The 27142-nt window shown below is 52.6% G+C and overlaps 1 protein-coding gene across 7 annotated transcripts in view; it reads left to right on the top strand.

Annotated features, from left to right (window-relative positions):
• The first annotated feature begins 13276 nt into the window (after positions 1-13276).
• The window catches only part of EVI5L (ecotropic viral integration site 5 like), a 29810-nt gene continuing 15944 nt past the window's right edge, over positions 13277-27142 (top strand). For 3 of the 7 annotated variants that reach the window (XM_082652296.1, XM_082652291.1, XM_082652295.1), the window contains exons 1-5: positions 13277-13356; positions 24553-24732; positions 26094-26283; positions 26685-26909; positions 26995-27069. In XM_082652296.1, the coding sequence (XP_082508422.1) occupies positions 24596-24732; positions 26094-26283; positions 26685-26909; positions 26995-27069 (627 nt within the window). In that variant the 5' untranslated portion in view covers positions 13277-13356; positions 24553-24595. Of the gene's footprint in view, positions 13357-24548; positions 24733-26064; positions 26284-26684; positions 26910-26994; positions 27070-27142 lie in introns of those variants that run through there. The other 4 variants (XM_082652293.1, XM_082652290.1, XM_082652292.1 and 1 more) reach the window with 2 other exon arrangements.

Below are 27142 nucleotides of genomic sequence, written 5' to 3'. Positions count from 1 at the left end.
TACAGAAGCTAAAACTGCTCTTGCCTCACCTATGAAGGACTTTTTTTTAAAAAATTGTTTTTTAATTTTTTGGTCACGCCACTTGGCAGGTGGGAACTTTGTTCCCCGACCAGGGATCGAACCTGTGCCCCCTGCAGTGGAAGCTCAGAGTCTTAACCACTGGACCACCAGGGAAGTCCCTGAAGGGCTCATTTTTATGTCTGAAACCCAGCTCATCAAGGCTTCCTTGCATTCATTCTTGACTAGTCCTATTGAAAAGTATGGGTTTTTCTAGTTATCACCATGGAAGGGAGGGTCTTTGGGGGACTTCTACATTCTCAACAGAAATGGAAATCCTGCCAGCACTCCTTCACCACTTACTTTGTGCTAAAGCCAGGAGGGTGTGGAGTGGGAACTAATAGTTTTGCCTTTCTTAATTAGGGAGTCCGACAGAGAGAGAGAGAGAGAGAGAGAGAGAGAGAGAGAGAGAGGGAGGGCCAGATTCAGGTTCAAAATTTTATCTGTCTACCAGCTGTCTCACCCTGAATGTAACCTTCTAGACCAAGAAGTGGCAAATGTTTTCTGAAAAGGGACAGATAGCAAGTATTTTTCGGCCCTGTGGGTCAATCAGTCTCTGACACCGCTCCTCCGCTCTGCCCCTGTAACATGAAAGCACCCGGACAATATGTCAGTGAATGGGTGGGGCTGAGTTTCACTAAACTATTTATAAAAACAACTGGGAGCCAGCTGTTCACAGGGAGGAGACTGAGTCTATTTTCTTCACTGCTACATCCCCAAAGTCAAGAACACTGCCTGGCAGGTAGTGGGCACTCCAACAATGATAATAAACGAGTTATTATCACTTGTATATTCTTTTTTCTCTCTCTCTTTTTTTTAAAGTTTTTTCGGCCACGCCAGGCAGCTTGTGGGATCTTAATTCCCTGACCAGGGATTGAACCCACGCCCCCTACAGTGGAAGCATGGAGCCTTAACCCCTGGACCACCAGGGAAGTCCCTCCCTTGTATATTCTTTTTTTTTTTTTTTTGCGGTACGCGGGCCTCTCACCGTTGTGGCCTCTCCCGTTATGGAGCACAGGCTCCGGACGCGCAGGCTCAGCGGCCATGGCCCACGGGCCCAGCCGCTCCGCGGCATGTGGGATCCTCCCGGACCGGGGCACGAACCCATGTCCCCTGCATAGGCAGGTGGACTCTCAACCACTGCGCCACCAGGGAAGCCCCCTTGTATATTCTTGATGGAAAAGTAATGACACAACCAGAGTGACTAGTGCTGGTGGATGGTTGAACAGAGAATGGGAGATCGAACTGTGCGGCATGTTCAAGGTCTTTCGGAGGGGTTTTTGTTCCTTAAAGAAAGGAGGAGGGGGCTTCCCTGGTGGTGCAGTGGTTGAGAGTCCGCCTGCCGGTGCAGGGGACACGGGTTTGTGCCCCGGTCCGGGAGGATCCCACATGCCGCGGAGCGGCTGGGCCCGTGGGCCATGGCCGCTGGGCCTGCGCGTCCGGAGCCTGTGCTCCATAACGGGAGAGGCCACAGCGGTGAGAGGCCCGCGTACCGCAAAAAAAAAAAAAAGGAAAAAAAGAAAGAAAGGAGAAGGGGGACTTCCCTGGCAATCTAGTGGTTAAGACTCCGTGCTTCCCATGCAGGGGGCGAGGGTTCGATCCCTGGTCAGGGAAGTAGATCCCACATGCCGCCTGCCCAGCACGGCCAAAAAAATAAAAGAAGAAGAAGGAAAAAAAAGAAAGGAGGAGGGAAAGAACTTTTATCGGGCATCTGTTTGGTGCCAAGAGACCCGACTTTTCTCATGACAGCCCTGTGCAGTGGGTTTGTATCATCGACGGGATGTTTGTGTCCCACTCGGCCACATTCCTATCTTGAAACCTAATCCCTAAGGGGATGATATTCTGAAGTGGGCATTTGGGAAGTGATTAGCTCGTGAATGGCATTAGTGCTCTTATAAAAGAGACCCCAGAGACGTCTCTCACCCCTTCTGCCATGTGAAGACACAGCCAGAAGATGGTCTTCTGTGAATCAGGAGGCGGGTCCTCACCAGACACCAAATCTCCCCACACGTTGATCTTAGACTTCCAGCCTCCAGAACTGTGAGAAATAAATGTTGGTTGTTTAAGCCCCCCTGTCTATGGCATTGCGTTATCGCAGCCTGAAAGGACTAAGACGCTCTGTGTCCCCATTTCACATATGGGGAAAACTGAGGCTCAGGGGTTGATGAGACACGCTCACGGCCTCACAACTGGAGGCAGATCTGGGGAGGTGGTGGCTTTCCCACCTCCAGAGACACATCAACAGACCTGGAACACCAACCCCTCAGGAAGATGAAACAAGATACTTTCTCTTGGATGGGCTGTTCCTACTACTGTTCTTTATAAACCCCTCCGCCTGGTGTTCAATACTTCATGGTTGGATCCTGGACCGGCCATTCCATTTTTCCTCCTGGGGCTCTAAAGTCCTGCTGAAAAACTTTCAGTTCCTCTAGGAAGGAAGCCACATTCTCTTTCACTTCCTGACCTTTGCACGTGTGGATCACTTGAACTGAAAACACCCTTTCTCCTACCACCCTGTTCCATATCCTCTCAAACAACTCATCCTTCAGCATGTAACCTTTCCCCTAGAATGTGACCGTCAGAAAGCTCTGGAGTATTTTCCAATATCACCAAGCCACTCTCTCAGTCGCACCCGACTCTGACTGGATGTCCTACAGATTGAACGCAGTCCTGACACTATCCACCTGGAGACAGCATCAGATCTGTTAAAAAAAAAAAAGCAACTGTGTACATGTTAAAGATCTTATTGGCTTTATTCAATGATTCAAGAATTGGGCAGCATCCAGTCTAGCAGATAGAAAGGAGCCCTGAAGAGCTGTACAAAGCTAGAGGCTTCTTGGTTTGGGGTTTTCTTGTTTTTTATTTTCTATCTTTTGGCCGCACCACACGGCATGCAGGATCTTAGTTCCCCAATCAGGGATCGAACCCATGCCCCCTGCAATGGAAGCGCAGTCTCTTAACCACTGCACCGCCAGGGAAGTCCCAAGCTAGAGGTTTTATATAGGCAGAAGGGAGTAGGATCAAGGAAGTGGTACCGGCAAAAAAGTGGCTGGGTCATTGTCAGATTATTTTCCTGCAGGGGATGGCAGGGGTCTATCAGACGATTCCTTATTGGCTGGTTTAAGATTCCATTTCTGAGAGAGCTCTAACTGTCGTTAAGCCTGAGTTTGGTGATGTGAGACTCACTATAAGGGACTCCATTTTGGCTCTGTTTTCTTGTTTTTAACAGATCCCACAGGTTAAGGGGTCAGTCCCACAAAACTGTCCTCAACTTCAGACACCAAGTGTAGATCCAGGCCATGCATACTTCTGACCCACCCACTACAAATCAGGGTTTCCCATGACTCCCTCCTCAAGTCTGATAATTTGTTAGAACTCACAAATCTTAGGGAAACATTTACTTACCAAAACATTTACTGGTTTGTTATAAAGGATATTATAAAGGAGACAGATGAGCAACCAGATGGAGTACATAAGGCAAGGTCCAGAAGAATCCTGCATGGAGGAGCTTCTGTCCCCGTGGAACTGGTGTGCGCCACCCTTACCAACCGCGAAGCTCATCAGATCTCAACAAATGTCTGGTAAACAGATGAGATGAGTGAGGAAATACTGTCTCACCCCATTGCCTAGTTCATCTTCTGTACCACACAGACATATGTAGCTGCCCAGTCCTACATTCCCGCCTGGATTCTCATCTCTCTCTTCCACCGACAAATCGCATCATCTTTTAATACCACCTCCCCCAGGAAGTCTTCCTTGCCTACCCACGTGGAGCCCCCTCCCAAACGAGTTGAGCTGCACAGACTCTGTCTACCTTATAAACTTTGATCTGACAGCAGAAGGATTTCCCCAAAGATCTGCCCCAGGTTATACCCCACCTTCCTCCCTGATTCTCAGACAAGTGCCACCTGCTGCTTTAGAGGTGTCATTGAAATGGGACCCAGGCTGGGCTGGCCTCACAGAAACCTGCCAGCACCAGAATTCCAGAACCTCAGCTAACATACACAGACCAGGAGGAGACCACTGTGGGCTGTGGGCAGGAATCAGGCAATGGACAGCCTACTGTGTTTCTCGCCAGGCTGGACAGCACCACCCAGTGGTCAAGGAGGCTTCAACACAGGTTTACAGAACAGATACCTTCCTGTCTCCTTGCCTTTGCATTAGCTGGTCCCTCTGGCTGGCATGCTGCCCTTCCTCCTTCTCTCAAGATTTTACCTATTCTTGAGAGTGACTTCACAGTCCTCTGGGTTTGCTCATTTCCTCACCTTGAGTCTTAGCCCCTCCTAGGCACTGCTGCCCTCCAGAGCCCCAGGAAGGAAGGTGTGCCCCATCACACATTCTGCCCTGCAGTAAAGGGTCCTGGGTCAGCTGTTGCTCCAGCCTCATAGACTCCATTCCTGGTGATGTGGATGAGTTGTGCCTCACATCTTGGAGCAGGAAGACTTCCAGGAACAGAGGCATGCTTCATCCATCTTTGTGGAAAAACCTCTAGGTGTCACCACACTTCTTAGAAAAGGGCTGTTCTCACTCCTGCCTTCACCCCTCCCAAAACCACCAATGGCAGTATCTACTTTTCCTTTGAGAACAGCAGCAGACCCATTACTGTCTTGGCCTCACCCTTGATAATGGTGGCCACTCCCCACTTCCTGCTTGAACCCCGCTTTCCTGGGACTCCCCAGATGGCTTCACCTGCTGGGTCTCCTCCTTCCTCCCAGCCCGCTATTGCTCCATCTCCTTCCTCTTCTTTTGCCTGACCTTGCAATTTGCCTGTCATTTATGAACCTTTACAATCCAAATCCCCTTCTGCTGTTGGAAGGACAAGAAAGGAAGAGAACCAGGGATGGACTGATTGTCCAATTTCTCCAGGATTGCAGCCAGCCTGAGGCTGCAGAGGGCAGCAAAGTCAGAGAGAGACACTGAGACCAGAACTGAGTGAGAAACCACCCAAGATCCAATAGGTCAAAAGTGAAAGCCCAAAGTGGTTATAAATACCAAATGGCCACAAGCTAGGGTATAGGGAGACAAGGGTGAGGCTATAAAACAATCTTGTTGTGATGTTGTTTTAGGTACTAGATCTTGAATTACTTTCCTTTCTAGTGTCTTGTATGATATTTAGTCTGCTCAGGTTTTTGTTTGTTTGTTGGTTGGTTGTTTATTTAGTCTGCGCTGGGTCTTTTTTTTATATAAATTTATTTATTTTATTTTTGACTCTGTTAGGTCTTCATTTCTGCCTGTACATTTCTGTACAGGCTTTGTCCAGTTGCGGTGAGCAGGGGCTACTCTTCATTGCAGTGCGCGGGCTTCTCATTTCGGTGGCTTCTCTTGTTGTGGAGCACAGGCTCTAGGCGTGCGGGTTTCAGTAGTTATGGCACGCAGGCTCAGTAGTTGTGGCGCATGGGCTTAGTTGCTCCGTGGCATGTGGGGTCTTCCCGGATCAGGGCTCGAACCCGTGTCCCCTGCATTAGCAGGCATATTCTTAAACACTGCGCCACCAGGGAAGCCCCTGCACTGGGTTTTAGTTGCAGCATGCTGGATCTTTTAATTGCAGCATGCAGACTCTTAGTTGCAGCATGCATGCAGGATCTAGTTCCCCGACCAAGGATCGAACACGGGTCCCCTGCATTGGGAGCACGGAGTCTTACCCACTGGACTTCCATGGAAGCCCCAGTTGGCTCGGATTTCAAGCTTCTTCTTGGGTCCCTTTGGATATCTTGTATCGCTCTGTGATCTATCTCCAAATTGTTCACTGATTTGCTTGTTTCGCCTCTGGCTCCCCTACATAGAAGTTATCTGTTTCTATATAACAAATTGCCACAAACTGAATGGATTAAAACAACACACATTTGTTATCCCAGGTTTTTGCAGGTCAGGAATCTAGCCATGACTTAGTGGATCGTTTGCCTGGGATCTCTCTTGAGGCTGCAATTAGGGGGATGGCCAGGAGGACTAGGGTTTCATCTGAAAGTTGGATAGGGGAAGGATTCACTTCTAACCTCACTCATGTGGGTTTGGGTCAGATTTGCTTCCTGTGGGATGTTGGACTGAGTCTCAGTTCCTAGCTATCTGTTGGTCAAAGGATGCCTTTAGTTATTTACCACATGAGTTTCTCCAACAAGGCAACTTCATCAAAGCCAGCAAGGAAGAGAGTGCCAGCAAGACAGGAGTCAGAATCTTTTGTAACCTAGTTTCCGAATTGGCATTTCTTCATGATGAGATATTCTACTGGAAGTAATTAGAAGCAAATTACTCTTTAGTAGAGGATTACACAAGGCCATGAATACCAAGAGGTAGGGACCATTTTAGAAACGGCTTACCATATCCCACCAGACTATAATTCTGTTAGTGCTGGGACCCTTTTGTTCACATTAACTATCATGTCTCCAGTGTTTTCGAGTGAATGGCATATAGTAGATGCTCAATTAATATCTGTAAAATGAGAGACTAAATGGAGTAAGCTGTATAGTCTAAGAGTAGAATAGCTAAGGAGTGCTTCAATATTTCTTTTATTATGTTCACGGGTTGTTGAAACTAATCAAGGAGCAGTGGGATGGGTGCAATTGTCATGGCAGGTAAAACCAAGGGCAGTGGACTGTAGGGTGAACACAGACAGGGAGAAGTCATTGCACTACAGAAGCCATGGGTCTTCTCATTTACATCACCTTGCAGGGCTCCAGGAAGTGATCAGCAGATATTAGGCTTGGTGAGTGCTATGTACCTGCCAAGATGTATCAGTTAGCATTTGCTGCATAACAAACTTCCCCTCTCCAAAAATTAATGATTCAAAATAAAAACTAGGGCTTCCCTGGTGGTGCAGTGGTTGAGAGTCCACCTGCTGATGCAGGGGACACGGGTTCATGCCCCGGTTCGGGAAGATCCCACATGCCATGGAGCAGCTGGGCCCGTGAGCCATCGCCGCTGATCCTGCGCATCCGGAGCCTGTGCTCTGCAACAGGAGAGGCCACAACAGTGAGAGGCCCACGTACCACAAAATAAATAAATAAATAAATAAATAAAAAGAAAAGCTATTTAGTTCATAATTGTGTGGTTCAGAAATTTGAGTCTGGCTCTGTTGGAAAGTTCTGCTGAGCACAGGTGAGCTCATTCATGAATCTGTGGTCAGCTGGTGGGTCGATTAAGTCTGGCTACTTAGCCAGTGCAGTTTTACAAGATAAGTGAAAATACTTTGACAATGCTCGCATCAAGAGAGGAGGTCTTGATCCCCCTGAATCTGAGTGGGCTTGGACTGCTTCAACGAATAGAGTATAGCAGAAACAATATTATATGAGCTCCAACACTAGATCATAAAAGACCATGCAAGCTGCTTCCTTGTTTGCTGGAAGACTCACTCCCAGAGACTTGAGACGTCATGTAAGGAGTCCAACTACCCTGAAGCTGCCATGCTAGAGATGCCATGTGGAGGGACTACATGGAGACACCCTGAGACTACAGAAAAAAAGAGGGATTTCCCCGCCCCCAAGAGACCCCAATCATTTGAGTGATCCAGCCCAGAAACCAGACATGTGAATAGAAATGCCAGCTCCCAGCCACTCTAGGCACCCCCCAGCCCTTCAAGTCTTCTCAGCTTAAGTCCTAGATGCCATGGAGCAGAACAAGCCATCCTGTTGTGCCCTGTCCAGGCTCCTGACCCACAGAACCCATGAATATATTTTAAATGGTTGCTATTTTATGTTACACAGCAATAGAAAATGGGAACAGATGGACTTACTCATGGCTGGAGGTTGATTGGTTGGTGATTGAGGCCGCAGGGATGACTGAGTCACGTGCCTCTCATCACCCAGGTTACTGGGCTAAACGGCAGGGTAGGCAGCTCTCTCATCAACCCCCAACAGAAACATCAAAAAACAAGCAGAAACTGTCATAACCAAATTTCTCAACAGTCAAAGGTTTATAGCAACCCTACCCAGTAAAGAGTTTAAGGTATGATCGCAATGGTGCTCAAAGAACTAAGGAGGAAAATGGATGAACAGAGTGAGAAGTTAGGCTTTTTTTTTTTTTTTAAGCTGTGCCACACAGCTTACAGGATCTTAGTTCCCTGACCAGGGATTGAACCTGAGCCTTCAGCAGTGAAAGCGCAGAGTCCTAACCACTGGACTGCCAGGGAATTCCCAGAAGTTAGGCATTAAAAAAACAAAAGTTGGAAAATATAAAGAAAAAACAAAGAGAGCTGAAGAGTACAATAACTGAAATTAAAAATACACTTGAGGGGCCTTCCCTGGTGGCGCAGTGGTTGAGAGTCCGCCTGCCGATGCAGGGGACACGGGTTCGTGCCCCGGTCCAGGAAGATCCCACATGCCGCGGAGCGGCTGGGCCCGTGAGCCATGGCCACTGAGCCTGCGCGTCCGGAGCCTGTGCTCCGCAACGTGAGAGGCCACAACAGTGAGAGGCCCACGTACCGCAAAAAAAAAAAAAAAAAAAAATACACTTGAGGGACTTCCCTGGTGGTCCAAGGGTTAAGACTCCGCACTCCTAATGCAGGGGGTCGGGGTTCGATCTCTGGTCATGGAACTAGATTCCATATGCCACAACCAAAAGATCCTGCACACCGCAACGAAGATCCTGCGTGCCGCAAATAAGACCCAGGGCAGCCAAATAAATAAATATTTTTTTAAATACACTTGAAGGAATCAACAGTAGATTAGACGATACAGAAGAATGGATCGGTGAACTGGAAGAAAGAATAGCGGAAATCACTCAAGCTGAACAGAAAAAAAGAAAAAATAATTTTTAAAAATGAGGACAGTTTAAGAGACCCCTGGAACAACATCAAGCATGCTGACATTCACATTATAGGGGTCCCAGAAGGAGATGAGAGAGAGAGAAAGGGGCGGAGAACATATTCGAAGACATAATAGCTGAAAACTTCCCTAACCTGGGAAAGGAAACAAACATCCAGGTCCAGGAATCACAGAGAGTCCCAATCAGGATCAACCCAAAGAGGACCATAACAAGACATGTTGTAATTAAGATGGCAAAGATTAAAGCTAAAGGGAGAATATTAAAAGCAGCAATAGAAAAGCAAGACGTTATGTACAAGAGAACTCCCATAAGGCTATCAGCTGACTCTTCAGCAGAAACTCTGCAGGTCAGAAGAGAGTGGCATGATATATTTTAAGCGATGAAATGGAAAAACCTACAACCAAGAATACTCTACCCGGCAAGGTTCTCATTCACATTTGAAGGACAGATCAAAAGTTTTACAGACAAGCAAAACTAAAAAGACTTCAGCACCACCAAACCAGCTTTACGAGAAATGTTAAAGGGACTTCTCTAAGCAGAAAAGACCATAACTAAAACTGTGAAATTATGAAAGGAAAAATCTCATTGTTAAAGGCAAATATACAGTAAAGGTAGTAGATCAACCATTTAGAAAGCTAGTAGGGGGTTTCCCTGGTGGCGCAGTGGTTAAGAATCCGCCTGCCAATGCAGGGGACACGGGTTCAAGCCCTGGCCCGGGAAGATCCCACATGCCGCGGAGAAACTAAGCTGGTGCACCGCAAAAAAAAAAAAAAAAAAAAAAAAAAAGGCAAATGTTAGGTTCTATATATTTTACCACAATTAAAAATTCTCCAAAAAAAAAAAAAAAAAAAAAAAAAGAGCAGAAGCTGCTAAGCCTCTTAAGATCTGGGCTCAGAACTAGCCCAGCATCACTTCTGATGCATTCTGTTGGTCAGAATAAGTGATAAAGCCAGCTCAAATTCAAGTGATGGGGAAACAGACTCTACTTCTTTATAGGAGGAACTACATATATTGTCCCCTTTTTCGCTCTTTATAAGAGAGTATCAAGTCTGAGACCATATTAGTCAATATTCCCAACAAACAAATTTTGAGTCCAAAGCTTAGTCCAGAAAAAGATTTTTTTTAAGTGCTAAAACTTATCTGCTAAATACTGAGAAGAGTCTTTTAATAAATTTAAATATGCAAAATCTGACTCTGAAGAAATGACAACCACCCCCCCAAAAAAAAAATCACAGAGGTAGAATTGACAGCTGGTAAAAACTGGACAAAAAGAGTCCAATTAATGAATCAAATGTTTACTGCAAAAATCACATGGAAAAAAATGTTCCTGATAAAAATGATTTCAATCAAGTAAAAATGAACACTGAAAAAAAATTGGGAACGGTTTAAGTGCACTGAATAGCAAAGTGATCCAGCAATCTAATTGGCTAGATTCAGCTTAGGATTCAAAAGTCTTTTCCAACAGAAATGTGTTGGATTTTTTTTTCCCACTGTGCTTATAAAAATGGAATCAAAGCACCCCCAGAATAAAACCATCCTTTGTGTGAATACGGCAGAGTAAGGATGAGAGGGTCAGATGCTCTGTGCATCTTCCTAGTGTTTAACTTTATTCCCCAGACACCAGATGCCACTTATCTCCTAGGCAAGGTCCCAGAAACGATCTGGTCATGACCTCTATCTGGGTGGCCTTGGACCCCACCCAGGTTTGTGCCTCTGCAGACCCCTCTGTCCCCCACCTCCTGTACCAGTCCAGGTTCTCCTGTTCCTTGGAAATTGTGGGTCACACCAAACTGTTCTTTTCTGAAGGCAAACTCCAAGATTTGTCCTTTATGACGGCTCCTCACTCCTCCGCATGAGGGACCATGGGCAGCCAGCTCAGAGATTGTCCTTTGGTGACTACTTGACCCTCACCACATCCTGGTGTCACTCTTGCCCTCCTGACTTCCTGCATCCTATCTCTAACATGCCCATAGGGGTCCTCCCCCCGCCTCCCAAGTCCACCCAGGAATCAGAGGACAATGTCTAAGATTCTCTTCAGCTTCATACTCTGCAAATCCAAGGTCACCTTGGATTTGTCAAGGACTATGAAATGGCCAGTACATAAGCTTTAAAAGAAAGAAAGCAAATAGGGACTTCCCTGGCGGTCCAGTGGTTAAAACTCCACCCTTCCACTGCAATAGGGCATGGGTTCGATCCCTGGCCTGGGAACTAAGATCCCACCAAAAAAAAAAAAAGGGAGGGGGAGGCAAAGATATGCTTTTCTTTTCTTTTTTTTTGGCCCTGCGGCACGTGGGATCTTAGTTCCCCAACCAGGAATGGAACCTGGGCCCTCGGCAGTGAAAGCATGGAGTCCTAACCACTGGACAGCCAGGGAATCAAAGTTATGTTCTTTTTTATATATATATAATTTCATTTTTTTATTTTTGGCTGCATTGGGTCTTTGTTGCTGTGCGTGGGCTTTCTCTAGTTGCGGCGAGCAGGGGCTACTCTTCCTTACGGTGCACGTGCTTCTCATTGCAGTGGCTTCTCTAGTTGCAGAGCATGGGCTTTAGGCACGTGGGCTTCAGTAGTTGTGGCACACAGGCTTAGTTGCTCCGCGGCATGTGGGATCTTCCCGGACCAGGGCTCAAACCCATGTCCCCTGCACTGACAGGCAGATTCTTAACCACTGCACCACCAGGAAAGTCACAAAGATACGTTCTTTTTTAAAGAATGGGGTATGGGGGTATATGGACGTGTGGGGGAGAAGGAATTCATTATAACTATTTTTACCACAGAGTTTTTAGAAATACGCTTGGAAGCTTTTCTTAACAGTTCCAAAATTTTAATAGATGCAATGTACAATAGATAGTAAGAGAGAGGGAAGACACAGAGAAGGAGTATAGACAGCGGCAGAGACGGTGTAGACAGATTCAGAGTAGAGACAGAGACAAAGAGAGAACAGACAGAGGCAAAATGTAGATGGGACAGAGTGTAGACAGGCGGAGACGGATGGACAGGGGCAGAAAGCGTGGCTGTATGGCATTCACCACTCCCAAAACCAGAAGGAGCCCCCTACCTACTATTTAGAAGGTGGAGATCTCAAACCTCAGAAGGTCCTGACACTCCCCACTCTGGGTGCCAGCCTTCCCCGTTTCCATTTCTGTCTCTCCATTTTGAACTTACGATGTCACCCACTCTTCTGTGACAGGGTCCTTCCCTGCCCCACTCCCCTCCAGGGCCCACCCCTGCATCTTGGGGCGGAAACTTGTCCTTTTCTCTAAGTCTTGCCCCCTATCCATAACTGCCTCTACATCTCCCTCCCCAGCCTGAGCGATACCCCCATCCTTCCCTTCCCTGTTAATAACCTTGGGCCCGCCATTCATTCACTCATCAAACATTTATAAGCAGTTCCCATGTGCTGGGCCCCTGCTCAGCAATGCCGGGGAACCCCTGACCTAGGCCCTGCCTTCCCCCGCCCCCATCTATTTAGGCGGGGTGGGGGATGGGAGGGCCATGTAAGCAGTGATAACAGCGTGCTCTGAGTTTGATGGGGGAACATAAGACACTGTCAGCCTCAGACAAGATACCTAACCCGGCCTAGACTAGAGAATGCGACAGGCCTGAGTCTCCGGTGTGACACCCCGACCACCCAAAGCCCCGCCCTCAGCACAGAGCCGGGCTCAGAGAAGATGTGGTTCCGCAGCCTAAGGGATTTCTGGCAACGCCCCTTCTCAGACCCAACCCATTAGCCTCCACCTGATCTGCCCCCGCCCCATCACTGATCTAGGCCACGCCCTTCTCAGCCCCTCCCGTACTTCATTCACTCCACCAGGCCTCAAGCCCCACCGCCCGGGAGGGCTAACCTCACATGATCTCGTTGGCCAGAGAGCGTCACTTCACCTCCCTCCTTCAGTGTCATTGGCTCTCTAGATGTCAATCTTCTTTATAGAGGCCCAAGAGTTACCATGGCCGAGGTTTGAGGGGCAGATAATAATGGCCGTCCCAGGAAGTCTCGTTATTGGGCAAAAAGCCCGGCTCTGGGCGGGGCTTAGAGCCAAACGCTGGCCTGCCTCTGTCTGGGGTTCCTCAGGGACGCAGCCTTCCCTCAGAGACACACCCCCTCTCTCCTTCCTATTGGTCCTTCCAAGTGTTGATCAACAGGATTCCACATTCCGATAGGCAAAACACCCCGTCCTTCACTGCTTCCCTAATTTCAATTCGCTTCTCTCCTCAAAGGCGGCAACCTTCTGGCCGTAGCCAGGGCCCTCGCCCTCCTTACGGAGTGACCATGGATTGGCCAGACACCCCGTCACTCCTGGCCAGTGGGCGGAGCCATAGCGCCTGGGGGCGGTGAATTGGCTGACTGGGCCTCGGGGGCGGGGCAGCGGCTCCTGTCAGCGGGTGAAATGGCAGCGACAGAGCCGGCGGCGGCCGCGGTCCCGGGGGGCGGCTGAGGGGGCCGGGCCGGCCTGCGGGGCGAGCGACGCGGCGGGGCCCGGGACGGCGGCGCGGCCCGGGACGGCGAGGCTCGGCATGGCTATGGCAGCGCGCTCTTCGCAGGTAGGTAGGCGGTGCGGGCCGGGCCTCCCGGGCGCCTTCTCAGGCCCGCGACTCCGCGCTGCGGCCCACGGGGGCCGGGCAAGACTGGGACTCGGGCCCCCTCGCCCCGGACCCCGCGCCGGGAGCCCTCGGCACTCCCAGCACGGACCCTGGCCGTCAGCCTCGGGCCCTGGCCCCTGCCCATCCTCGTTCCAACGCTTCCCGACCCCTCAGGGCCCCTCCCACGACTCCTCCGGGCGCCCTCCGCCCCCACGCCGCCCCCTCCCCGGGAGGGCCCCTCAGGCCCGTGACCCCCGCTCACCCTCTTTACTGACCCTCAGGACCCCTTCCCGGACCCTTCAGGGATCCCCCAGTCCCCACCCCGCAGACCCGGCCCCTACGAGCGCCCCCGCAAGCCCAGGACCTCCGCCCTCTCTCTGTCCCGATCCCTCAAGACCCCTTTCATCTGTAGACCCCTTGCCACACCATCCCTCCCCTCACTTCACATCCTATCTCTGGGCCCAGACCTGCCCCCGCCCCCAAGGATACCCGTCTTAGAGCCATACCCCTCCCTTCTGACCGCACAGGACCCCTCCCCAGCCTCTGTAAATCCGAATTCCTGCCCGCAGGCCTCACCTCGGCCTGCTGGGCCATCTCCCACCCCCAGCAGCCCCATGCCCAAGGGCACCCCTGAAAGCCACTCCTCAGGGTCATCATCGCACACACTCCCTGATCCTGACCCGTCTTGATCCCTACTTCCTGGAAATCCACCCTCACCTCATGCTCAGGACCTCCCAACAGATGTTCTGAATCCCACTCCTCACCTAAGGGACACCCACCTCTGTGAGGGCCCCACTCACATGCACACACACACACACATCCGGGAGGCAACAGAGCAAAACCCATGAACCCCCAACAACTCATACTGATAGACACCCTGGGCCCCTCACACACATTCAGGAGCCCTTCACACACGCACGGACAGACACTTGGATCCCCAGCACACGCAGAAAAACTTAAGACCTCCAACACAGGGCCAGGCAGTTGGGACCTGCCCCCGTCAACGCACGCGCGCGCGCACACACACACACACACACACACAGGGCTCCTCAGCACTTTGGCACCCCTCCTTGGAATTCACCTGCCCAGGTCCTCCTGGAGGACCCCGCAGCTCCCAGCTCAGGCAGAGACTCAGAGACATGAGCTACCTGCCCGGCCCCAGGCAGCCAGCCTTCCCATCCACACCAGCCTCCCTGAGCCTGTGCCCCTATTGGGGCCCTGGAGGTGGCGGGGTGACCCAGAATCTCCCAGCACCCCTTGGACACCTGCCCCAGGCCTCTTCCCCTTTATTCATCTCCCTCGCTTTACCCTTCTTCAAAGGGAAGGATGCTCCCTCTCTCGCCTACACCCGTCTCCCCAAAAGAACCACTGGCTGCGCCCTGATTTCTGCCACCCCTGGCAGAGGGGTAGGGGTACCGCCTGCTCCTGGCCCTGGTCCTGAAGCCTGACCAGACTGGTAGGACCAGCATCCTGACCCCACCACGCCCGCTGGCCTCAGATGGCAGGAGCAGCCCCTGACAGCCCCGAGAACTCTTTCACCCACGACCGGCATGTCATGCCAAAATGAAACAGCTTCCTTCGATCCTGGCATTTGAGACCCAGTGGGGCTGGGTTTGGGCCTGCCAGAAGCAGACAGCTCTTTGTTAAGGAATATTTTCAGAAGGGAAAAATGTGCTGAAGAGGCTCGGGTGGAACACGAGTGAGGAGTCGGCTTGGTTTTTTTCCCCTCAGCCGGGCTGGGATGGATCTGGGGGACCCATGTCATCGTGTCTTTCCAGGTGTACTGGCTCTTCCCGCCCTACAGCCCACATCCTCGGGTCCAACCTGTGTGTTCCCTTGGGCTTCTGTGGTCGACTGCAGGTGGTTTGGTTTGACTGCAGGTTGGGATGAGGCAAGTCAAAGAGGAGGGCAGATCACAGAACTGGCGAGACAGGGCAGCCAGGACCGCAGGGACTGCGAAGGAGCCCCAGGTCCTGCCTGAGGGGAATCCAGATCAGGCCGGCGCTGCCTGTCTGACATAAGCACGCCTGGAAAGCCCCAGAGGAGCAAGCCCAGGCTTCCTTGTGGATATTTACCAGCGGATTCTGGATGGCTCTGGGGAAAAGCGCATCTAGCCTTGGGGCCTCGACTTACCCATCTAGAAAATGGGGAGAGAAATCCCGAAACCAGGACTTTGTACTGCAGGGGAGCCAGAGGGGTTAGGATGTGGCCCTGAATGTCCCCTGGGCACCAGGTGGAAGGGGTCAGTGGGGTCCAGGAGGGCAGTCACCCACCTGTGGGTGCTGGCAGAGTCACTGGGCATCCTGGGCCCCTGGTTGGAATTAGCTGATGCCTCAGTGGATAATGACTGTCTTTCCATGGCTGAGCCAGTTTACATCAGGGCTAAGAGACAGTTGGTTGTGGGATTTGTGGCCCCACAGGGACCTCCCGGGGGGCAGAGGGCAGTCGGGTGCCTGCTTGCTGGCAGTGCCCACACCCCACGTAGACCTCTGACGCAGGGCGGGGAGAGGTTTGTTCTGCCCACGTGCTGAAGGGAGGACTGAACGAGGAGACTTCTGAAGGTCACGAGGCACACAGGAAACAAACTCCACGGCCTCCCCAGGGGGGACTTTGTGCAGATGCAGTGGGCTCAGAAGCCTCCCCGGGATAGACTGTGGACTCCTTAGGAAAACACGGGAAGGTTCCCGGGAAGGGCTGGTGAAAGACATCAGTGCCCTTTACCCTAGACTGGGGGGCGGGGGCCGGGTCTTTGTGCATGTGCTTTTGATGGGTGCAGGGGGAACGGAGGATTGTGCTCTAGTTTCCTCTTGCAGAATATGGGTGCTGGTTGTTCCGGATGAGGCCTCCACCACGTACTGGGAATCGAGTCAGGGGCTGGGGTGTGAAGGAGCGTCAGGGGTGGCTCCTGCCCTGCATCTAAAGACCCTCTCCACGTCAGCAGGCAAGAGCTGAAACCAGGAACACACACTGATCAGGCCGTGCTGCGCACCAGACCCTGTATCAAGCCCCATTGATATACTATCTCATTTAATCCCCCCAAACCACCCGGAGGAACCAGCATTCCAGCCCGTGCCCGTACCATCCCATCCTGTGTGGAAGCAGGAGACAGATTAACGGACAGCATGCTGTGGAGCAGAGAAAAGGGCCCGGTGCATCCCCGGGGCATCAGGGAAGGTGGAGCAGAGATGATATACGAGTTGGGAGAGGAGCTCTCTGGGCAGGCATGGCACGGAGGGGTGTTCCAGGCAGCCTAAGTGCTTGGAAGAGGCCCAGGCGGCAGGAGCAAGCATGGTGCACGCAGGGAAGCGTGCCTTGTTTGGTGGGTTTCATCCTATAGGCCTTTGTGTCCCAAATGCCATCCAAGGGGCACACACCATGGGACACTCCCTGGTCAAAGGGACCAGTATTTGAGGGCTTCCCTGGTGGTGCAGTGGTTGAGAGTCCGCCTGCCGATGTAGGGGACACGGGTTCGTGCCCCGGTCCAGGAGGATCCCACATGCCACGGAGCGGCTGGGCCTGTGAGCCATGGCCGCTGAGCCTGCGCGTTTGGAGCCTGTGCTCCGCAACGGGAGAGGCCACGACAGAGAGAGGCCCGCGTACCGCAAAAAAAAAAGAGACCAGTATTTGGAATTGAACTTGGAAAGGCAGCAAACCACCCCACCCCACCCCTCCCCGCACAGGGACGTCTGCTGCACACATGTTCTAGAAGCCAAACAGAGGGCAAGAGGGAGGTTACTTAGGAGAACTAACAACTCACCGGGGCTGGGGAAGAGATTGATCCCTTCCAGGGAAATTTCAAGAGCCCCACTGGCACTTTTCTTTGATTTCTCAGCGCACCGTGATGTGTTTGTGAGATTGTTCTTTGTTGTTGTTGTTGTTTTTTATCTTTTGGCCACGCCACGCGGCCTGTGGGATCTTAGTTCCCCAACCGAGGACGGAACCCGTGCCCCCTGCATTGGAAGCATGGAGTCTTAACCACTGGATCGCCAGGGAAGTCCCTGTGAGATTGTTTCATTGAGGGCTATCTCCCAGCCCAAGAGTCCCACGAGGGCAGGGCACGTCTCTGTCTATTCATGGTTGAGTCCTAGGCGAGAACAGGGCACATAGCAGATGCTCAGTAGACACTTGGTTGATTTTAGGAGCTGACAGCCCTCCCTACTCACCCACTTCTGAAAGAGGGCCTGGATCTCTTCTGTAGAAAGAGGTCAGATCCATCTGCTTGGAGAGCCCCCAAAGGCCGGGCCGACCAACCTCACCCTGGGCCCTGGCCCAGCCAGCCTTTGCAGCAGGAAAGATACCATCTTGGCTTTGAAGAGCCGAGATCCTTTACAAGATGCCACTTCTCTTATCCACCTGTCCCTGGAAGGCTTATGAGGGCTTTAAATTGTTTCCTTTGTCATTCTCAGGGATACTGAAATATAGAGAAATCAGGGATTTGCCAGGAAGGAACCTGTGATGGTGGCAGAAAGTAGCTGCTGACATGCAAGGTAGTAAACTTTTTTTTTAGGTCAGAAGGGATTCCACAGGTCCTAGGTCAGAAGGGATTCCACAGGTCCTAAGGGATTCCACAGGTCCTTCCACAGCTGATTTTAGCCTGAAGGTACTTGCTGCTGCTGCTGTTACTACCAATAACAATGATTTTAGTTTTATTGCGTTTAATATTTAAACAGGGCTGCCACATAAGGGGTGGGCCTGCTGAGGAGGGGAAGTTTGTTTATTCAGTCCACAAATACCAGATGCCTAATGGTACACTAGACTCTGGGGATCCACTAGTGGGCTAGCCAGCCCCTGCCCTCATGGAACTTTCTACCCAGGGGGAGATAAATATCATGGGCCAGCTCCTGAACTAAGCACTTGACAGGCTTTAGCTCATCTACTCCTCCCAACAAAACCTGTGAGGTCGGTACTATCATCAGCCCTGTTTTCAGATGAGGAAACTGAGACAAAGCACATTGTACCCAGATCAGAAAGATAGAAAAGTAGGTGAGGAGGGATTTGAACCCAGGCTGCTGGCCCTGAAGTCCTCCCGGGAGGCCAAGAGATCTGGGATCATTTATCCACACATACAGCCATGGAGGAAGGTACCTGGATGTGGAAACATCACAAGTGGCACGGAGGAGCGGCTAGAACTGGGGACAAGAGGAGGGCCGGCAGTGACTGCTGAATTCCAGCAGTCGTTCTTGTTACCTGAGGGGCAGCTCGCCCATCAAATGCCCACCCCATGGCCAAGGAAAAGACCCGGAGACGTCAGGCCGTCTCCCCAGGAGTCGGGGTGGTCTGAGTGGCCCAGCTGATAGTCTGTCTGGGCAGATGGGGTCACGTGGCATCTTTCAAGGCTTCAGATTTAGAAATGACTCTGGGTCCCCATAATCATTAGAGGTAGAGGATCAGAAGCTGGGCTGGTAGGGGGTGGGGTATGGAGGCGGGGTAGGTAGGAAAGCAAAATTAAAGGAGTCTTGGGGTCTTCTGCCTGCCTCTGAAAGATGGCACACACACACTCACTCACTTTCCCTGTTGAAAAAGAGTAAGTCATTTACTGAGCGCTCACTGCATTCGGTGTTTTACATAGGTTGTTTCTAAAGTCATTGAATGCAGAGTGACAGCTCAGCTGATCAACTTGGGGCAAAGGCTCTGGAGTCAGAAATCCAAGTGCAGGGAATTCCCTGATGGTCCAGTGATTAGGACTCTGCACTTTCACTGCTGAGGGCGCGGGTTCAGTCCCTGGTCGGGGAACTAAGATCCCGCAAGCCGCTCAGTGAAAATAAAATGAAATGATTTTTTTAAAATACTTTGGTCAGTACTTAAAGAAAAAAAGAAAGAGAAAAGAAATCCAAATGCAAACCTTTCTTCCTCTACGGCCTCGTCAGGAGACCCAGTGAGCAACTCTCTACTCGCTAGGGTACCTCTCACATGTTATAAAACTGTCCTTTACTTTTCTGTCTACCCTGGTACAGAATCTTTTTTTTTTTAATTTTAAAAATAGACTTTAGTTTTCAAAACAGTTTTAGCTTTACAGAAAAATTGAGAAGATCAGGACTTCCCTGGTGGCGCAGTGGTTAAGAATCTGCCTGCCAGTGTAGGGGACACGGGTTCAAGCCTTGGTCCAGGAAGATCCCACATGCCACAGAGCAACTAAGCCTATGCTCCACAACTACTGAGCCTGCGCTCTAGAGCCTGCGAGCCGCAACTACTGAGCCTGCGTGCCAAGAACCTGGTCTCTGCAGCAAGAAAAGCCACCGCAATGAGAAGCCTGCACACCGCCATGAAGGGTAGCCCCCGCTCGCCGCAACTAAAGAAAGCCCACGCGCAGCAATGAAGACCCAATGCAGCCAAAAATAAATAAATAAATAGATGTAATCTCTCATCATTTCTTAAAAAAAAAAAAGAAAAATTGAGAAGATAGTACAAAGCATTCCCACAGACCCCACCCTCACAGACTAACAGCCAGTTTCCCCATATTAGTAACATCATCTGGTAAGTTTGTTATAATTAATGGACCAATATTGATACATTATTATTAACTAAAGTCCATACTTTATGCAGATCTCCTTAGTTTTTCCCTAATTTCCTTTTTCTTTCCCAGGGCCCCTTCCTGGATCCCGTAGGACATTTTGTCAAGTCTCCTGAGGCTCCTCTTATCTGGGACAGTTTTCTTAGGCTTTCCTTGTTTTTGATGACGTTGACAGTTTTGAGGAGGACTAGTCAGGGATTTTCTAAAGTGTCTCCTAATCTGGATTGGTCACGTTTTTCTCATAGTCTTGGGGAGAAAGGCCCAGAGATGAAGTGCCCTTCTCATGTCAGCGTATCACGTGCACATGCTCTCAACATGACTTATCACTGATGGTGTTGACCTTGATCACCTGGCTGAGCAGCACAGGGGTTTTTCTCTTCCTTCATCCAGCAGACATTGATTGAGCACCTACTATTGGCCAGATGCTGCATTAGGGGCTTGGAGTAGAAAATTAAGAAGATAGGCCTTTGCCCCCAGAAGGTTCATGACCCAGTAGGGCAGGCAGGTGTGTATGGTAGGAATTGCCATAGAATGTGCCTTGGGCTGGGGTATAGGGGTAGGTATTTTTGGGGAGAGGGGAGAGAACTGAGCCAGAACCCTGGAGGTGGTCGGGGGCAGGGTGGTTTGCCAGGAAAGAGTTCACTGAAAAAAATCATTTTCCTTCTTTTTGATGGTTGAATACCATTCCATTGTCTGGATGGACCACATTTCATTTATCCATTCATCCATCGACGTCTGGGTTGCTTCCACTTTCTGGCTATTGTGAATCGTGCTGCTGTGAACCATCATGTACAGGTGGGACTTCCCTGCAGGTCCAGTGGTTAAGACTCCATGCTTCCAATGCAGGGCGCGCTGGTTCTATCCCTGGTTGAGGAACTAAGATCCCATGTGCCGTGCAGCCCGGCCAGGAAAAGAATTTAAAAAAGAATTGTGTACAGGTTTTCCTGTGAATGTACGTTTTCCATTCTCTCAGGTAGATAACCTAGAAGCGGAATTGCTGGGTCATATTGGCAACTCTTTGTCTACCTTTTTGAGGAACTGCCAGACTGTTTTCCTCTCTACCTCATCTTTTATTCCATGTGTTTCTCTCAATCTGTAATAGAAATCACAGGTGATCATCTCTTGGTCTCTGCCCGCCCCCCACCCCTGTATGCTCTGGGTGTGCAGGGGCTGCTTCTGTCTTTGCCCAGCAGTGTTCAGCCCTCATCATGGTGCCCAGGACCTGACTGGCACTAAGGAAATACCGGTGGGTGGGCAGGCAGGTTCTATTCCTCCAATATTTCTCGACTCTCAGGTTGTACCAGGCTCAGTGCAGGTCGCAGAAGTAGCAGGGACCCAGACAGTCGTGATTCCTACCCCGGTGGTGGATCTGATTGAGCCATTCTGGAGCCAGTTGGCAATCTTGGCTGGTGCTCAGGAGAAAGGAAAAGCTGCGGACGAGGGTGTCACAATCACCGACATGTATCTGGTCATTTAAGTCCTGAAAGTGAACTCACTGAGGGCATGAAGGGATAAGGACCAAAGCAGGGCCTGTGGAGGAAGGGGTGCCAGGCTGGGCCGAGGCAGGAGGAGCCTCAGGACCCTGGCCTCTTGGAAACTAGATGGGAGAGTACTTCAAGAAGGAGGAAGCATGACTGGCAGTGTCCAAATGCCCCTGCGAGGGAGAGGAAAAGGGAGGTGGAGGGTCCCCAGCATCTGGACCTTTCTGCCCCCCAACCCCACCCCCAGCTCACCGGCAGTCTTCTCCCACCCCTCTGGCTTGACTGGGCTTCCGAAGCCATGGGCCACCTTATAAGGGCGTGGCGGGCGGTGGTGCCAGCAGGGACGGCATTAGGTGACCCACTGCCCACTCCGCAGGAGCCAGGAACCCCCTTCGGGTGGCTGCAGTGAAGCAGAAACAAAGGGCATTCAAATGGGGCCGTTGAGAGGCTGGGACCCCAGACCTGGAGGGCCTGTGTGTGGATCTCAGAGGCCAGTGGCCCCTCAGCACTCGAGGGGACCTGGCTTGTCTCTGCGTCTCTGTGCCCATCCAGCAAGGGTAGGGCGGCCGCGTGCCCTGGGAGATGGGGGCTCATTCGCCTCGTTCCACTCCACATCCCTGTCCTTAGAACAGTACCCGGCCCTCAGATGACCCCCAGTAAGCGCCAGGGAAGGAGGGACTGAGGCAGTAAGAGTCCGGGCGCTCTGGAGAAGGGACAGGGCTGCTCACAGAGCTAGGAGGGCAGTGAGCCCATGTCCATCCGTATGTACTCGGTTCCAGGCGTGGCGAGACCTGGTCAGTGCAGGAAGCGTGCGTGTGTGTGTGTACATGTGCACGTATGGTCAAAGGGGTGTGTGGGTGTGAGATAGTGTGTGATTGTGTATCTGAGCGCGTAGGTCTGCGACTGTGTGTGAGTGTATGTCAGAGCGTGTGTGCATGTGCACGCAAGACTGTGTGAGGTGGTTTGTGAGTGTGAATGTATCTGAGTGTGTGGGGTGTAAGGTTGTGGGTAAGTGTGAGTGTGTGAGTGTGAATGTATCTGAGTGTGTGGGATGTGAGGTTGTGGGTAAGTGTGTGTGTGGATGTATCTGAGTGTGTGGGGTGTGAGGTTGTGGGTAAGTGTGAGTGTGTGAGTGTGAAGGAGTATGTGTCTCTGTGCGTGCACCAGGAGGATGGCTTCTGGGGCTGCGCAGCATTTAGAGAGTATGGGGATGAGTCAAGAGAAAGTTCCTGAGGGACCAGAAGGTTCTGCCTCTCAGACTGCAAATTTAAGCCCTGGGTATTGAATACATTTTATTTCTTGTATGAAATACACATTAATTTGTGATAAGTATCTGAGCAAACTCTGCTAGTGGATTGCCCTAGTAGTTTCTTTTAATCGGAAACCCAGAGCTGAACCATTCTCTTGGGCTCTTTGCAGGCCAGGGTTGGGGTTGGCGGGGGAAGGCAATGTGCTTCTGAGGCTGGGGTCCCCTGGGCTCAGCACAGAGACAGTGGACCCCAGCCCCAGCCCTGGCCACGTGTGGTCTTTTTCTCTGAGGCCCCCACTACTCCCCAAATCCAGCTGTGCTTATGGGGCTCCAATCCTCGCCTCCACCACCACCTACTCCCCTCTCCCAGCTCTGAAGTTGGGAAACCTACGCAGCCTTCCCAGCCCCTCCCTGCCCAGAGAGATCCTTCCAAGTCAGCACTCCTTGTCCATGGCCCGTCTCCGCCCCAGGCCAGCCACAGACTTTGCGGGACGCCCCAGAGTGGCCCCCACTGTCCCTCTCTCAGGAATGATTAACTCCTGGCTTGGTGGCGCACCGTGGCTTGGTCTTTGGGGCAGGTTGTCCCTGGCCAGCTGGGCAACAGGAGGAAAAAGGTCTTCTGCTTCTGATGGGAGCCATCGTCTAGAGTTTGTACCACTCACCAAAAGCTAGAGCCCTCAGTGCCTGACAAACTCGGGGGCCCTCAGGGGCCAGAAGCAGAACCAGTAGCCTTGGGGAGCCACAGAGTCCTGGGGTGGGAGGGTTATGAGCCCCCCATGAGGTGAAAGAAAAATGGGGAGCACAAGGGAAGGAGACTAGAATCAAGTGCATGGCCAGGATCAAGTCCAGCTGACCTGTGGACCCTCAGGTGCTGGTTGGGGGCTGAGCTTGGGCTGTGGGAAGGTGCTCAGTGACCTGAGGGTGCCAGGCAGGTGCAAAATGGGCTGCTTTTGTCCTGTGACTGTCCTCCTGCTGCCTGGAGACCAGATGCCCCCTCTCCAGGAACTGGGCGAGGGCCCCTCTGTGGCTGAGCTGTCAGAGCCAGGTCAGGTGAGGTCCAAGGAGAGCCACACTTCAGACGCTGTTCCATTTGAGACCAGAGCCTTTGCTTTCGGCACAGTGCTGAGCTGGAGCCAGTGTCCCTGAGGCTCCCAGGAGGGTGGGGCTGGACCATCCCCAGGAGGAGTAGGAGAGATGGGCCGGCACCCACCTGGCACATGACAGGCCAAGAGCAGGATACTTATCAGAGCCTGTAGCTCTCACTCTGACGCCATCAGAGCACAGATTCCTAGCACTTTGACATGTCCCTGGCTTCCCAGCCCAAGGGGAGTTGACTCTTCTGGCCATTGGCAGCACCAGACAATTAACAGTAGAGAATAATTGCTTCTGGCTGTGCCAGCAGCCCACTTTGGTTGATGAGACAGGGAAGGTCAGATGCTGAGGCAGGACTCCCAGGACAGGCCACAGCTGGGGACAGGGACCAAAGCTGTCAGGAACAGCCACCAAAGCAGGGGCATCGGCACCCCCAAGGTTGCAGCAGGGACCCTGAGTGTGACGGGGAGCCTTGGCCCCTGGCCCTGCTGAAGACTCAAGGGTGTCAGCTGAGACTTGGTGTTCATGCGCAGGGACAGCAGGACAGCTCAGGCGCTGGCCGTTGCCCTCCTGATTCCATCCAGGCGCTGGACTACAAAGGCAGGGATCCCAGTAGCCAGCCCCCGGGGCAGAAGGAGCCGGCCAGGCCGTCAGCTAGACTGGGGTGCATGGGGATGAGGAGTGACCAAGTGGACAGACCAGAGATGGGAAGCCCGGGGCGAAGAAATGTCTCTGAGTGACCAGCAGGCTCACTGGTCCAGAGCCGGCAGGACAGGGTGGGCACCCTGCCCAAAGCTGACCACACGTTTCTGGTCCCCAGACAGAGCTGTGACCTGGCCCTGCTCGCAGCTGAGGAGCCTGCCCACCATGGCGAGCCCCACTCTGAGCCCCGACTCCTCGTCCCAGGAGGCCTTGTCGGCCCCCACCTGCTCCCCCACCTCTGACTCCGAGAACCTCAGCCCCGATGAGCTAGAGCTACTGGCCAAACTCGAAGAGCAGAACAGGTGAGTTGGGACCTGAGGGAAAGGGAGAGGCCCCAGGGGTATAGCCTGGGCCCCAAACAGAAGCTGCTGGTGCCACCTCACTCTCAGAGCTAGACCTGGCCCTGGGCCAAGTGACAGCTCCAACAGAGGCTTGACAAGGATGTTTGCCGTCACCTCCCACCAGACGGTTCTCCCATTCAGATGAGGAGGCCACAGTATCAGGGGGCCCAGTGGACCTGGCCTTCACTTCTCTAGCCTTTGTTGAAGGGAAGAGTAAATCCTCTGACTCTGGCGTTGGCCCTTCCCACTTCTCCTCTGGCCCACCCCCTGTTTTAAAGTGTAGGTTTTATTATTATGCCAGTATGGCGAGGCCAGCAGATCAGGAGATGACTGCCATTAAAAAGACAGTTTGGGGAATTCCCTGGTGGTCCAGTGGTTAAGACTCCATGCTTCCACTGCAGGGGGCACGGGTTCGATCCCTGGTCAGGGAACTAAGATCCCACATGGCGCATGGCATGGCCAAAAAAAAAAAACCCCACAGTTTGTTACGCACAGATTCCAAGAGGAGGGGCACAACACACCATGCACCATGCAGGACCACCCGGGGAAGTACCAGGGTCAGTCAGGAGGCAGAGGGAATGAGAAAAATGTGGGCAAGAGCCTTTATTGTGGTTTCTGCCAGAAGGAATGGTGAGGCAATGTAATCAGGCTTAGGACTGGCTAGTCTGAATACCTTCAGCAAGCTGGGGGCATAGGGGCTGGGCCTATTTGTCTAGTACCCGGCCCTGGGGTGATTAGGGCAGAGGGATAGTGGCCCTGAGTGCAAGAGCCTAACAGAGGTGGGTGGTTTGTGGGTTCTGGGTTGGTTGGTTTGCATATGAAAAGTGCACTAGCAGGCAAGTCGTTAATTATCTCTAGGAATCTGCTAGGCCTGGGAGGGGCAGTCCCTCCTGCGTCAGGGAGGCCCCAGATGTCAAAGCCTCAGAAATAGGTGGTTCATGCAACCCCTTGCTAGTTGGGTGCCCCCAGCCAGCATCTCACCCTCTCTGTACCTCGTCTGTAAACAAATCTTTACAAAACCCGCCCCACAGGGTTGGTACGAGACTAAATGAGCTACTCCCCATGCTTCTCAGCCCAGGGCCGGGCACAGAATGGGACACATGAATGGCAGCCTCTCCAGGGCTCCCGGGATCAGGACCAGGGCTCAGAGAGGTTAGGGCACTGGCGAAAGTCACTCAGCAAGTGCCGCTCAGGAAAAACAACTTAGACCCAATCCCTGGTATCCTCTGGGACCCCAGGGAGGGGGGGCCAGGCTCTTTGGGACCCAGGGGCCAGGGTGGGAAGCTCCTGCAGCCTCCACCCTCCCCCCCTGCCATACCCAGGCTCCTGGAAGCCGACTCCAAGTCCATGCGCTCCATGAATGGCTCCCGGCGGAACAGCGGCTCCTCGCTGGTGTCCAGCTCCTCAGCCTCCTCCAACCTGAGCCACCTGGAGGAGGACACATGGATCCTGTGGGGCCGGATCGCCAACGAGTGGGAGGAGTGGCGGCGCAGGAAGGAGAAGCTGCTCAAGGTGGCCCAGGCGGCGGGGCTGGCCGGGCGGCCGGGGGGTGGGGAACGTCTGCCAGGGGCCCCAGCACGAGCAAAGGGCAGGACTGGAGGTGTGTGGGCACTTTCGGGGTGCCTTGCCAGGGCCGGGGGGATGGGTGTGGAGATCAGGGCTGGCACCCCAGGCACCCTCCTGCTTCCCGCCCGTGAGTTCCGTGATGGGCTGGGGCAGCACATTCAGCCTCATGGACGCCGCGTGCCGTGCAGTGGCTCGGCCGAGCTCTGGGCCCCTGGTGAGGCGTGGGTGGACCCGATCTCAGAGGCCGGGCTGGGCGGCCATGGGGAGGCTGCTCTGGGATGGGGTCCAGCCCAGCCTCCCGATCCGACCCCCCGACCCCCCCACCCCCGCTCTGACCCTGTCGCCAGGAGCTGATCCGCAAGGGCATCCCACACCATTTCCGGGCCATCGTGTGGCAGCTCCTGTGCAGCGCCACGGACATGCCAGTCAAGAACCAGTACTCGGAGCTGCTCAAGATGTCCTCACCTTGCGAGAAGCTGATCCGCAGGGACATTGCCCGCACCTACCCGGAGCACGAGTTCTTCAAGGGCCAGGACAGCCTGGGCCAGGAAGTGCTCTTCAACGTCATGAAGGTGAGGCCCCCTGGCCCCACGGAGAACCGCTGTGGTCATCAGGCCTGGCAGGACCCTGCCCTGACTCGCATGTGTTCCCTCGCAGGCCTACTCCCTGGTGGACCGGGAGGTGGGCTACTGCCAGGGCAGCGCCTTCATCGTGGGCCTGCTCCTCATGCAGGTAGGTGGCCTGGGCCCGGCCCATCCCGGCTCTGTCTGCCCCCAGGAGGTAGACAAAAGGAGAGTGTTCCCTC

The sequence above is a fragment of the Grampus griseus genome (genome assembly GCF_964374135.1).
Source record: "Grampus griseus genome assembly, chromosome: 3".
In the NCBI taxonomy this organism is placed as follows: Eukaryota; Metazoa; Chordata; class Mammalia; order Artiodactyla; family Delphinidae; genus Grampus; species Grampus griseus.
This window is presented reverse-complemented; position numbering and strand designations above follow the sequence as displayed.